The 13,607-nt window shown below is 47.0% G+C and overlaps 1 protein-coding gene across 6 annotated transcripts in view; it reads right to left on the minus strand.

Moving 5' to 3' along the window:
* The window catches only part of LOC142075125 (CBP80/20-dependent translation initiation factor-like), a 148,209-nt gene that overhangs the window by 101,834 nt on the left and 32,768 nt on the right, over window positions 1-13,607 (minus strand). For 3 of the 6 annotated variants that reach the window (XM_075136159.1, XM_075136157.1, XM_075136158.1), the window contains one exon: window positions 10,814-10,897. The exons of 2 other annotated variants lie outside the window; for them this stretch is intronic. In XM_075136159.1, the coding sequence (XP_074992260.1) occupies window positions 10,814-10,897 (84 nt within the window). Of the gene's footprint in view, window positions 1-1,016; window positions 1,140-10,813; window positions 10,898-13,607 lie in introns of all 6 variants that reach the window. One more of the 6 variants, XM_075136162.1, reaches the window with a different exon arrangement.

The following is a 13,607-nucleotide window of genomic DNA, read 5'->3' on the forward strand; positions in this document are numbered from 1 at the left end:
CATCACGCGTAACGGTTACTTGGGAAGACACACGCCATCACTCCGAACCCCCCCTCCTTCTTCTTCACCCAGCCTTATATACTGAGCATGACGTCATATGGTATGGAATAGCCCATTGGCCAGCTGGGCCAGCCGCCCTGGCCACACTCCCTCCCAGCCCCCTGCACATCTGGCAGGGCATGGGAAGATGAAAAGTCCTTGACTAGCGTAAACAATACCTAGCAACAACCAAAACATCAGCGTGTCATCAACATTATTCTCACACTACATCCAAAACACAGCACTATACCAGTTAATAGGAAGAAAATCAACTCCATCCCAGCCAAACCCAGGACAGACATGGATGAATGGACCAGGACTTTGACCACTGGCCCCAAATCTCCCAGAGTCCGTCCTCCACTTCTGGCACAACCAATGCTCACGTGTGCAGAAACAGAGGAACTCCAAGAGGAGAGAGGAGAACAGAGGCTGACTAAAACACGCAGAAGAGGTCCCTGGTCTGAGTTCAAGGAATGGACCTAAAACCAAATCAAAAGCAAATTCTAAAAGTCTATTGCAGGGCAGGAAGGTAACTCCCACGGAAAGCAGCTGGACTCAAGGTCACCATTTAACACCATCTATGTGGTGTCCACTCATATATCAACTTCTAATGAAGACTTGCCAAAAAATAATTACAGGCATCTCTTAATTTCCCAAAATTAAAATACTCCAAGACTTCAACTAAAGAAAAAAAAACTAATTTCCTTTGCACTAAACCAGCTGACTAGGGACTTCTTTCCCAATATTAAGGCACTCAGCACACCTCCACAGACTTCTTGAGGCTGAAGAACAGCGACAGCCCTCAGCAGCCAGGTCACATATTATGCATGAATTAAGTAGGTCTCTGAGGTGTCCTTCATAACTGACATGCACTCACACCCTACGTGTAGACACACACACAAAACAGGTCGTTAGGAGGATGCCTCCGATAACAGCAAGCGAAGGACACGATTTCAGCACGTCACTACCAGGTATACCTTGGTCGATTGCCTGAACTGGCTGCTTCTCCCACGGGTGCCAGACCTGGATCCAGACCCACGCCTGGAGCCCGACCCCAGCCGGGATCCTGCACTCCCACTGCTGCTGTGATCCCACTCTTCCTGGAAACAACAAACAGCTCGCTTTAGTCAAGGGCAACGCCGTCCCACACCCACAAAAACCACCGACCCAGTGAGCCAGGATTGCTGCAGCTCCCAGACCACACGTGTGAGCACCTACAAAACCATGCCCATGCACGGGGCCTTCTTGGAGTCCTTTAACATGTTCTATTTACACATTGCAAAAGGATGACATTGTGGGAGGCTTCAGTGAAGATAAGATTTGGGTCTAGTACATGGGGAAAAACAATACCTCCTCTATCTTCATGAGGATTAATTATGCGTATTCAGCAACCCCACATCGTCTAAAACTGCTTATATATCCTTAATTCCCCTCCCAAATCAACTTCTTGGTCATTTTTTCCCTCTGCTCAGTCCGCTGTTGGAGTCCTCTATGGAGCTACTTGGAGTTCACCAGAAAACATTACACAAATAACTATTTTTACCTATTAAGGAGCTGCCCCCAATGTTCTCCTTTATTCTCCTAACACTTGTTCTGCTGTCAAGCAACCTGCAGGTTTCTTGTTCAGCCGGCAGCCCCCAGGGCAAGATGAGTCATCTGAAAACCAGAATAACTCACCTGACCAGCCCTATCTACCCAAACATCCCACAAGGTGCTTGGGGAGAAAGGTAGATATTGTCAGCGTAATTGCTTCAAAAGCTTTGCTCAGAGGCTTGGGAAAGACCTAAGATGATTAAAAAAACATGAAATCACAGAGTGCAGAATATTCAACTCTTTCAAGTACTCTGAAAATCTGGGAAATACAAAGGGCAGCATGTCTTTCAGGACTGGTGTGGGAGCTGACTCTTAAAGAGGGCTTCTCACGTCTCAGACATCCTTGTGGGACTATCTGAGTCTCTGTGGACGCTGCCACGGGCTAAAACAAGGCACCTTGGCCTTCAAGAGCCAAAAGGACTCACCAGTAGAGCAAGGCGTGAACTCTTTGCACACAACAGCCAAGTCCAGGTCGCTAATTTGGGGGCACAGACCAGGTCCCAGCTCCACCACTGCCACCCGGGTTGGATGGGGCAGGGAGACAGGGAGCTGCACAGCAGACCCTAAGCTACCTGAGGTGATGCTACCCAGTGGTCCAGCACAGACCTTAGCACATGTGAAACATGTAAGTATTTATTTACCCAATGTGAGGGACTGGAAGTAAAATGCATCAGTACCGGTTTCTGCGTTGCTCCAGCTGCATGTTCTCCATCCTCAAACCTAGCAAGTCTCAAGCAAGCTCGAACATACTGTGGTTGCTATAGCCTAAAATCAGTACTGACTTCAAAAGAGGACGTCAACTGGTTTTCAAGATGTATATAAATGAAATCTGAGAGGTTGTGGTTATTCCCACAACATGTTACACCAACAGCAGAAAGCACCTTCTTCCCTCCTCGCCACACTGCGACCTGAATCTCCCGATGGCTGAGAAATAGCGAGTGGCACAAAGTTAAAGGAGTTGTTAAATTGGCATGGAAGGAAAAAAAACTGGATTGATGTCACTTGTGAGACATGGGCAGGTGGCCACTTTGGGAAGCCTTGGGGAAGAGCCAGTCTTGCAGGCATCCTGAGAAGTGAGAAATATCTCATTTGACGTGGGAAAGATGCGCACCAACTGAAAAGGTGGTTGGGGAGAAATGAACCTTCACCACCTAGATGTTCAAAAGATTAATTACCAATTTACTGTATCCTACACACCGAACATCTTGTTCATCCACGTATGAAAAATTTCTGTGCCAAATGCCACAATGGGACCAAGTCAGCATATGCCCCCTTCCCTTTAAAAGAGACACTGAAAATAAACATCACCATTTGGTTATATTCAGTTGAGCCAGCTTTTGGTCGTGGTTGCCTGCAGACAACCTGAGGTAATGCAAATTCCAGAAACTTGGTTGGCCACAATAAAAACCTTGTGAGAAACGGGGAGATTGGTACCACCATGCATCGACATCCAAACTCACCGAGACAAGCCCGCAGATACCAGTTAGATAAAAATCACACTTTCACTAAATCAGCTTGTCTCTTGGCTCTAGCTCATGGCCTGGGATCTCTTCCCTGCTCACATTCCTTATCTTTATCACACCCCGTTAATATTTATATTTAAACCCAAATTATTTAAAAAATCAGATTCTATGATTCTATTTTAAAAATGGTGGAACTAAAACTTGTTGAAATTTCTGTTGAAGCTGAAACAGTCCAACTCAGTATGGCCTAAACACACTCATGTTCAAACTCACCTGCACAGCCAAGCTCAATATTTTACCTAATTTTCTGACTAATTGCCAAAGATTAACAACTTTTTACTGCTACCTCACTGTCGGGGGTTCAAATCTCCAGAATAGAAATATGTCCATCAGAAACTTTCCCAGACATTTCTAGTGGCTTTGTGTCCTCCAGTATGCCCTTTCGTGCTAAAATGAACCCTCTCTGCAGACCTCCTTTCTGCAGGAGCAAGGAAGCTCACACCAACCTCATGGGTGATGCTGGAGGAGCAGGTGAGAGTATACAGGTAGCGATCGTTCCTTAAACAACAACAACCAAGCAACAAAAACCCTCCACCAGCATCATCGCAAAAACCATAAAAACCACATCCCAAACCCATAAGGCAGCTGGACGTCAGCAGAAAGCCGAGGCTCCACGGCGGTGACATGCGGCACTGCTCACCCTCCATCCCGCAGCATGGCCACCTACATGTTTCCCACACAGTGCTCTTGCTAAATTAATTCAGCATGTTGCAGGAACAGATTTGTCCGCAGCTCTGACAAAAGCTGAAGAAACAGTTGTAATGGCATAAAGTTCTCCATCCCATGCCCGTGCCTCCTGCCAACCCAATCCCCCATCATCAGGCCCCGTTACTCTCTGCTGTGCCCTCAAAAGACCAAGACTCTCCTAGTCTCTCCCAACACCCCAAACAACCCTTGAACTCTTGTTCCCAGCTCTTACTTGGTGTCCTCCACCCACCATTCATGGTCTACACTCACCAGCAGATGGGACCTCTGAGCCACACTTTGGGGCTTGGAGGGAAACATCACCCCCTCCGGAGCCTGATTCCCAGCAGTTGCCTTCATCCATGCCAATCTTTCTGACCAAGCTCTGCACCCTCTTCGGAACAGTGAGGCTTGTGCACATTAACACTGCCAGCCACCCTCCTTCGGAAACTAGCTGTCAAATGTAACATTTGCATTTTAATTAGCAATAATCGTATGTTTCGCTTACACTGCAATTTTCACCTTTGCAGCTAGCTCTTTGAGGCGTGAAACTAATTAATCCCGCTCCCTTTGCCAGCTCAAGAGTTAATACTTTCTGCTGCTTCAGTGCAAGTTTGAAAATCCCATTTGCAGAAAAAGATAACTTTCCCCAATGCACAGGCAATAAACGGGAACGCGGTGACCACCTACGTGGTTGCTCTCAGTGACGATAAGTATGGGTGAAGTCGGCTGTGTTGGTAGAGGTGTAGACCAAGCATGGCAATGCCACTAGCTTTAAGTGGCTTGAAGACATCAGTGGATTCTTGACGGGATTCATGTTGAATTGTATGTAAAAAATCTCAATATTCAATGTACAGCATTCACAGTTTAAGGTGGGCCAGAGCAAAAAGAAAGACAACGGAAAGCTAGAGGACTTCTCAGGACACAAGAGCCTCTGAGGTACCCCCCAGCATTAACAACTGTTCCACCACGGCACCTACAAGGAGCTCCCTAGACCAGGCTGTGGGGTGTCCTTCAAATGGCTCCCAAACTTTGAGTCTTAATCCTGGTCAGAAGAGAAGACAGCTATCATGTAAAAGGTCCTTTTTGAGATTTTTCCACAGGAGAGGTTTTCATGTGCTGCAACTAAATCTTGCAGTGACGCAGAATTTTGACACCGGACTCCAAGTATTTAATGCAAAATCTCCCTGCTCTTCTAAACCTATTCTAGAACAACCACTCCAATTTTTCTATGGAAAAATAATGATTTATATGAAAACAATTATTTTAATAATTTTAAAGGCACCTTTTACAAAAAAATGTAAGATTACTCTAAACATTTTAGTACGAATAAATTTCCAGCTTCTTTCTTCTCAATGTACTGCATAAAGCTACAAGAAGTCCCAGAGAAAGTTAAACCTATATATTAGCTAAAGGACTTGACTTCTTTCTCAGCAATCCTCTCCGACCGTAATTGAACGGGGCTGCATTCACTACACGGAGGGAGTGTCACCCAGCAATTGCAGGCAGAAAACCATTAAGTGACTGGTTTTCTCAGAGCTGCTCTTTGATCACGGGCAGGTCACCCCACTTAAAGATTTAATTTCTTCCTCCGTCAGGCAGGGCTACACCAACCTGTATTCACTGGCAAAGCCTCAGAATAACTCCCTGTCTTTCGCTTTCTCTTTTTCTTTTGGAAATGAGACAATGGCAACTGTAGCATCTGCTAGCACCCACTTGTCCCAACAGGTCTTCAGCGTGTGGGCCAACCTCAACCAAATTCAGTGTACAAATTGGCCCTGGGCTATGATACAAGAGGCTGAGTGAGATGGAGAACCCCAAACTGCCCCCAGGATCATCCCTCACGTTTTGCTGAGCAAGAAAATCACCGCGCTTCAGATCAGGACCCAAGGACGGGCAACTAACGCCAGACACAGGCTGTCTACCAGCACAGGGAAATGAATTACATCTTCAGTCAGGAGATCCAGCCAGCCTCTTCACAAGCAGCACCCACCCAGATCTCCAGCGTTGATCTGGTTAGGCAAGGATTTGGGGCATTACACACTGCCTGCTGATGTCAGCGGATTTAAGCCAGCAAGCCGACGACTTCACCGCTGACTTGAGAAGTTTACATGACGGCGGTGCTGGTCGCAGGAGCCTCAGTCCAACTCTGGACCTAGTGATGTGGCCACTGCCCGAGACCGCGATCCCTTGTCACCTGCCTCTGCATCATTCATCGGGGAGGATTTCCTGGTGTTTGACCCCAGGTGGTCAAGCAGCACTGATGCATGCAAAAAAAATCTCTGGAATTGCAAGAAAAATCTGCACTGATACTTGGGTTTTTCCACTTTTTATAAAATTCAGTTCCATTATGCATTGAAATCTGCTGTTTCCCAAGAGACAACCTTCACACGTCGCCCCATCCCTACCGTTGCCTTTGCTTTGGCAACATAGCAGCTTTTCCAGCCATCACTTCATATGGTTGGAAGCCAAGTGCTCACCATCGGAGGGGGTTTTGAGGTTCAGGTGAGACACATAAAAGAGGGACCTGAAAGGTTTAAGTGGATCTGCTCTGCTCCCACCCCACACACAGCAGTCAAAGACACCTCCCCCGGCTGCACCTCCCCAGATGCAGGCAGGTCAGATGTCCTCTGCCTACAGTCTGAGCTCACACGACGCAAAGCATCTCCTGCCTGGAAACGTTTTGGCACTAGCACAGCACCGTGCTTCTTTGAGTCATGGAGACATCAGAGATAAAGTTTCGTGTGATATTACATTTGATTTTGTGGGAACTTCTCATGCTTTCCTTATCAGCAAGGCTTGGGCTTGGGTTCACACATCCTTTGGCAGGACGTGCCAGGCTTGGTGACAACGGCACACAATCCCTGCAAAGCCCTCTACACCTCCACGCTACCAAACAACGCAGGACACTCAACATCTTATGCTGTTAACTTGATAGCGCAGCCCTTGGGATGCTCTTGACCCCGGCCAGCTAATCATCTTCAACCAACGGCCAGCTAATCATCCTCAACCAACGGCCAGCTAATCATCTTCAACGAACGCCCAAGAGCGGAAACCCACCCCTCTGCCTGCCACAGGCGTGCTGCTGTTTCTACGGGCTTAATGGGAAGGCAAACCATCTCCTCCACCACCAGCTCCTCCAGGAGGACACCAGAAGGCTGCTACCAGCAGGGTGTAGGATAATCCAGATGTGATCCACACACCCTGCCTCCTCCTTCACTGCTCAGTAGATAGGCAACATGACCATCAACTGGAGAAGCCTCTGAGGTCCCCAATCATGCAACAAGTCCCTGCTGCACCTGGTGGGACATGGACACACATGCAAATAAGCAGTAAAATAAATTGCAGTCCCATTTACTGCCAACAACACAGGCTTCTTCTTGGTGATGATGGGTGACAGCCAGCCACCATGGGGGAAGGGATGGACTTGGCCAGGAAGGAGGATTTTCAGCGCTCCCTCTCCCACCGCCTGGAGAAATGGGACAAACCCGCAGAGTTGCTCTGGTTTTTGTTAATGCCCTTTACATAAGGGGAGCCTGGGATGGAGCTGCTGCCAGGCCTTTCATGTACCAAGAGCTCCGCTGGCTCTCTAAATACATACCATACCAGAAGTCTTTTACTTAATGAATTGCTCTCAGAAATATATCAAAGAGCTTCCTATTTGCAACAGCCTCACAAGGGGAATGTAAATAAAGTATTATATAAAATCTTCCCACTGGGTCTTTTTAGAAAAAAAAAAAAATCCAACCTTAAAAAGATTTAAAATTATTCCATTATCTAAACTTTTCTCATTTACAGAGGCAATACGATGCTCAGATAGTATCTTGCGTCCCTCAATGGAGTGGTCTTCACCCCAGAGGCTCAAACGGTGCTAGCAGACCTTCTGGAGGTACCGCTCAAATGCAGCGGGGCTTAGCAGAGCACGGCAATGCCATGCAGCAAACGAAAGCGTTCACAGTAGGAAACAAGGAGAACTATAGATGAGCTGAATGTAATTGTGAGGCCAGGATTTTCTCAGCGCACCAGGAGTTCACGAAGTGTATCTCATGAGATCCTCCATGAGCAGACCATCTTCTCGCAGCCACCTGCCCAGAGAACTGGAAAGACCAAAGTAAAAGGTTTCCAGGGGGAATTTTCCCCATTTTTAAGCCACTGCTTTGTCTGGGATGCACAAGCGCCAGCCTACAGGCACTGACCCTCACATAGTCTCCCACAGCTGCTTATAGCAGATGTCTCACCAATGAGTAAAAGAGCAGGGCAAGTATAGGGTGGTCTTTCCCACAGATACCTAATTGCTGTCAGAAAAACAGCAATTTAAGAATATCCTGGACTGCAGGTTGCATCAAGACACCTTATTATTACCCTTAAATTGCACATTATCCAGGAATCGTTCTCAGCCCCGCACTTATACAACATCCTGTGGATGCTTATGCACGCACATATTATATGTAAGTGTCTATATAAATACATAATACACCTACACACGCACATAAAAAAATCTTTCTTTTACTTGCCTTAACCTTTATGGATCCTGGAGACAAGAATTTCAAAGGCATCAAGTACTTAGGGATACAGAGAAGGATCTTCATGCATAGGAAAGTCAGCTTCACGCTAGGCTCCCCTATAACCTTTAGGAAGCCAATTACCTTGAAAATGTGGCCCTGGACTACTCTGCCTTCACAGAAAAGGAACCAGATGATGAATATATTTCCAGGACCAACCTGGATTTCCATATAAATGCCCTTTCGGATGGTCAGATTAGAACTGTGTGAGGCATATCATGGTCACCGATACATAACCCACATTTTCACAGTAGCTGAAGCCAGCAGAAATCTCATATCCAAGTATTTTTCAACTAAGACTGGTGCGTATTGCACAACCGGCAATGCAGAAATCTCAGCTGGAAATAAAATAAGAAAAACAGGAATTCGATTTTCCAAGCAAAGCCTTCAAACATTGCAACAAAAAACCCTTAACTTCCCTTTGGAAGTAATTAGCCAGCTTTTTCCTTAGCAGGTTTGAAAAGTGATTGATAATTTACATTCAAGACAAACACCTTATTAATGAATTTTTTTTTTAATGTTTAAAGCTATTAGTGAAAAATCAACAGCTAGAAACGGTAATAAACTGAACCTTGTCCTCACCAGCAGTGTTTCACTCGTATATCAGGAACAGCAAGAGAAACGCTTGCCTGGACAGAAGAACAATAGCTTGCAGCTCCTCTTTGGTGCCAAGGAAAATTTGTTACTTGCTGTTAAAGGAAGCCCAACAAGGAGAGAGATAATTATTAGCTCCGCTGCAGACTGGGAGAGAGCCCAAACGCCAGGAAAACAGTTTGGGCATCAGTGAATGTTATTTGTGGATAGAAAACAAGCTCCATGCTGGAGGAGATCAAGGAGGTTTAATGCCCAGGAAAAAAAAAACCCAATAAAAACCCCACAAGTTGAAGCAAGAGAGAGCACGGCACAAGGTAGTTGGAAGATGTCAGGGCTGCGTTGATTGGAGTCAGGAAAGCATCATTCCCATGTGACTCCCGCATCCTCCTGTGGTACCCACCAGAGACTGGCACATCAGCTGAGCCCTTGGGCGAAGAGCCAGGGACCTTCTTCCCCAGGGAGAACACCCGTCCTGCTAACACCCCGAGCAACCCAAGGAGGCTCGATGGAAACGACCAGCCTCCCAGCTGAATTTCAAGCAGCCGGCTGCAACGCTGAGAGGGAGCCTGGACGAGGCTTTGCTGCCGAATATTTTGGAACAGATCAAAGCTATAATAAATTAAATCCACAATTCTGTCTGGCACCTTCCGAGGCCCATCCGAAGCAGCGCCTCCGTACAGCTTCCTACACAACAAGATCTTGTCTTTGTGGTGTGCAGGTGTTTGTATAGACGCTCCCACCACCCTTGCATCCAGGCATGTGGCAGGGAGGGGACGCGTGAGCCCCCATCCCGCAGCCGAGCAGCTTCCAGCACGGCTCTGTGTGGGAAGAAGCCATGCCCAAAACGGGATGCGGAAGCTACAATACGCACTGCTTAGACCAGCACGTCCTCTTGTACTGCCCTGCAAGGGGCTCCCAGGCTTCTCCTCACGGATCCCACATGTGGGACTGAAGCCTGGAGGACATCAAGCAGGGCAAGAGCACCAAAACCACTGGCCTGAAGCCCCTTCTCCGGGTGGGACATCCATCAGCCACAGCAACTGCCAATGCTGCTTCACCCTTTCTTAAAGCCAGCTCGGTCTCATACCTCCTCAGGTGAACGCTGCTCTTACAGGGTTGATGGTCTCATGGTGGCACAGCAGCTCCTCAACCATGTGACAATGGTCAAACCCATGCCTCCACCCTACCCATCCCTCTCCCACGCCGGTGCTCACACAGAGTAGGGAAAGCCACCTCCAGTGATGCCAGCAGTGCTTGGTAAATACTCTTCACTGATGTTCACACCACGTACAATCACCAAAAAGCGACTCACACCTGGCTTCTGTCATTGCAAACCCAACACAGGCTCTCAGCACGTGCAATTTTGCTGCTTCTCCCAGTTCACCCTCTCAACTATTTAATCCTCTTCCCCGCAACACCATCCTTGTGCTGCAGCACATAACCAAGAAGCACAGCTACACAAAAACCCCTCACCCCACCTACATCTCATACTTCCAAGTCAGCTTTGATGCTCCAAATAGGTCCCTCGCACAGGTGGCAATAAGAAGCTCTTCAAGAATAAATGGGACACTCCATATTTTTTCCCCGTGTATCGCAGAACAATAAGCTCCTGGTCAAAGCATCCATCGCACATTGGGATGTTACCCATCTCCCATGGTTTCGGTGGGAGTGAGCTTTCGGATGCTGAGCAGCGGGACACGTCTCCACTTCCACGGGAGAGGGAAAGCTGGCAGCACACGCAGGCTCCGCGCTGCCTGATGAAGCAGTACAAGAACAAAAGCAAAGGTTTGGTGAGGAAGAGCTAAACACAACCCCTACCTGATTGTGTTCGTGAGACGACGAGCTCTTCCCTCGGGATGGGGAACAGCTGCCATCAAGCTGCTCGCTACAATCCGCCGTCCACTGTAAAAGGCATAAAAAAAGGGATTGTGTAAAATAATAGCTGTGCTGGGGAAAACTGCTGTGTCAGTCCACAGCGCACAGGAAACACCGTCTGGCCGTGGGCATCACCGTACACATGTGGCCCCCCCCTTTTTGAGGATGATTCCAAAGGCTTTGGCTTGGAAACGCTCCACCCACCGACGGTGAACAGAGGGAAGGTGCAGGAACCATTGCAGGAAGGCACTTGAAATGATGCTTTGCAATAAAATCCATCCCCAGTATTTCCTTGCAGACTCCAACGGTGTTTGGTATCTCAGGCGTGTGGTATGCACCAGGGCAGCTTGACTTGATTACTCTTTTCCATGGAGTCTTCCATGGAAAGTTGGGAATTTTCTGCTTTTCACAACTCCGTTCGCTTCAGAGACAGATATGAGTCCTGAGCTGCCAAACCCCTGTGTTTTTATTTTAAAGAAAACAGAAAACAGAGCTCAAAGCTGCAGATTTGGCCATTGCCGTATGCCGCAGCTGGCAGCCTGGATGGCAGCCCTGCTGTCACACCAGCTTCGCCCCGTGGTGAAGGACATGGGCATCGGGGACTTCCCGGCCATAGCGGGAGGTCGGCAGGACAGCACAGCCCATGGCAGAGGCAAGCAGCTCTGGAACATGACCTGCTGTTTCCCCCAAGGTTTGACAGTAAGGTGCCTCCACAAAAATAATTCAATTTGGGGTCATTTGGGGGTTTTTCCCCAAAGAAATTAAGAGTTGCACCATACTGGGGAAAAAAATAAAATAAAATAAAAAAAATAATCAAGCAAACAAACACAAAAGATGCTGCTAAATCTTAAAGTCATTTTGTTGCCCCCTCCCAAAGTTAAGGCTGAACCTTGGTGACCAGTTCCATTTCTGAGGTCCTTCATCCTGGAAGCACTTGACTGCTCTGGAAACACTCACCTCTTGGATGCCGTCACCAAGGCTGATGTGCCAAGAAAAATGAAAATGCAATTCCATACAAACAGCAACTACCTGAGAGCTTCTTGACAAGTACAGATGAGCCCACAAATAAGAGGAAGAGCCACCACTAGAACTGCTCACCATATCTGCTCAGCTCTGCCCTCATCGGAGAGCCCATGCTAGTTCAACCAGATGGGAAACATCAGCCTCGCCTTTAATGAGCTGTTTGATGAGCTGCCCATTGCTCTCCTGCCACTTCTGCTGACCTATCTGGAGAAGCTCATGATGCTATCACACTTGAGAGCCTTCTGCTAGACCTATGCATATCTCCTTTAACAATTTTGAGTGCAACCACATGCCTGGAAAGTTCTCACAAGGTACAGCTCACCCATTATTATATCCACAGCCAAAAGAAAATTGCATTTTCCCTCTGACTTTCCTCTTTTTTTTCTGGTGGGAGCAAGGCTGGAGACACCCTCATGATGGAAATGTCTACGCTCTGGGATTCTCTAGACTGGAGAGGGATTCAGCTCCCCTGCGAGCGGCGTGGAGGATGGAGGAGCATACAACGCGCCTTTCCTTCCTTCCCCTGGCACGGACAACACTCATCCGGGGATGTGGTACCATCTGAGCATCTCACACACATGGGTGAGTGGATTTATCCTCTCTCAGGCAAGGAAAACGTTATTACAGCCACAAGGAAACGAACCGCAGAGAGATTAAGTAACTTGCCCAAAGTTAAAGATTAAGTTGCCGGCAGAACCTTGCAGTTAAAAACAATTTTCTTGGTCTCAGTCCAGTGCCTTCACCATAAACCCATCCTTTTTCCTCCAGCTCTCATTAAGAGGGAACACGTCACCTTCAATCAGGCTGGCTTCCACCAGAGTTACTCCAGCAGGTTGCAGGATACGTGAGTGCTTATTGCTTGCTTTGATAAGAAGTGATCAGGAAGAGAAAATCAGAAATAAAAATTCCTAGTTATTTCTTACACAAATCTGGGATGCGAGGTGGGAAAATTAATATCTGTGGGAGACAACAGATAATTACTTCCTAACCCATCCCTTAAGACATGGCTCGATAAAAGCAGGCGACCTATGTAAAAGTCCATCCTCACTCCTTGTCCCATATACAGCCCTAAAAATATGAAATACTGCATTTTGCTGGAGTTTCACACAGAAATCCTAATTTCACGTAGATACCAATGGTCTGGGGTGCAACCACATTCAGCTGCTTAATCTGAGATGCCACTAAAAGGGGTCTAATTAAAGGGTTCAACGTTCAGATCTTTCATTATTATTCATTTTTCTTTTAAAATAAAACCTGACCATCTTTAAAGGCAGCATCCCTAGCATAGTCACAAAAAACCCCAGCAGCTCCTATTTTTCAGGGCAGGTGACGGAGGGAAGTTAAAATCCCATTTCCACAACTGGAAGATGGATTTGGTTGTGGCAACCACGGATCTTAATGCAAAAATTGCACATGGTCTGCCACAAGAATTAGCAGCTTTTGTCCCGAAGATGGGCAGAGCTGTGGACAGGCTGTAAAACTTTGACTATTAATTTATTTCTAATTCAATAGTATTTCTAAACTTGACACGTTAAACAAAGCAGCACTTTGTTTGACCTGAAGCCCCTCCAAAGCGTCACTTCAAACACAGCCATTTTCCAGTCTTAGGTTAAAAAAATGCACTATAAAGTACTTTGGATCACTTGATTTTTAGATTTATTTTCTCCCACTTCTAACAGCTTTGATCCTCAAATTGTAAAAAAACTCTTCAGCA

This window comes from Calonectris borealis, chromosome W (assembly GCF_964195595.1).
Source record: "Calonectris borealis chromosome W, bCalBor7.hap1.2, whole genome shotgun sequence".
NCBI classification, from domain to species: Eukaryota; Metazoa; Chordata; class Aves; order Procellariiformes; family Procellariidae; genus Calonectris; species Calonectris borealis.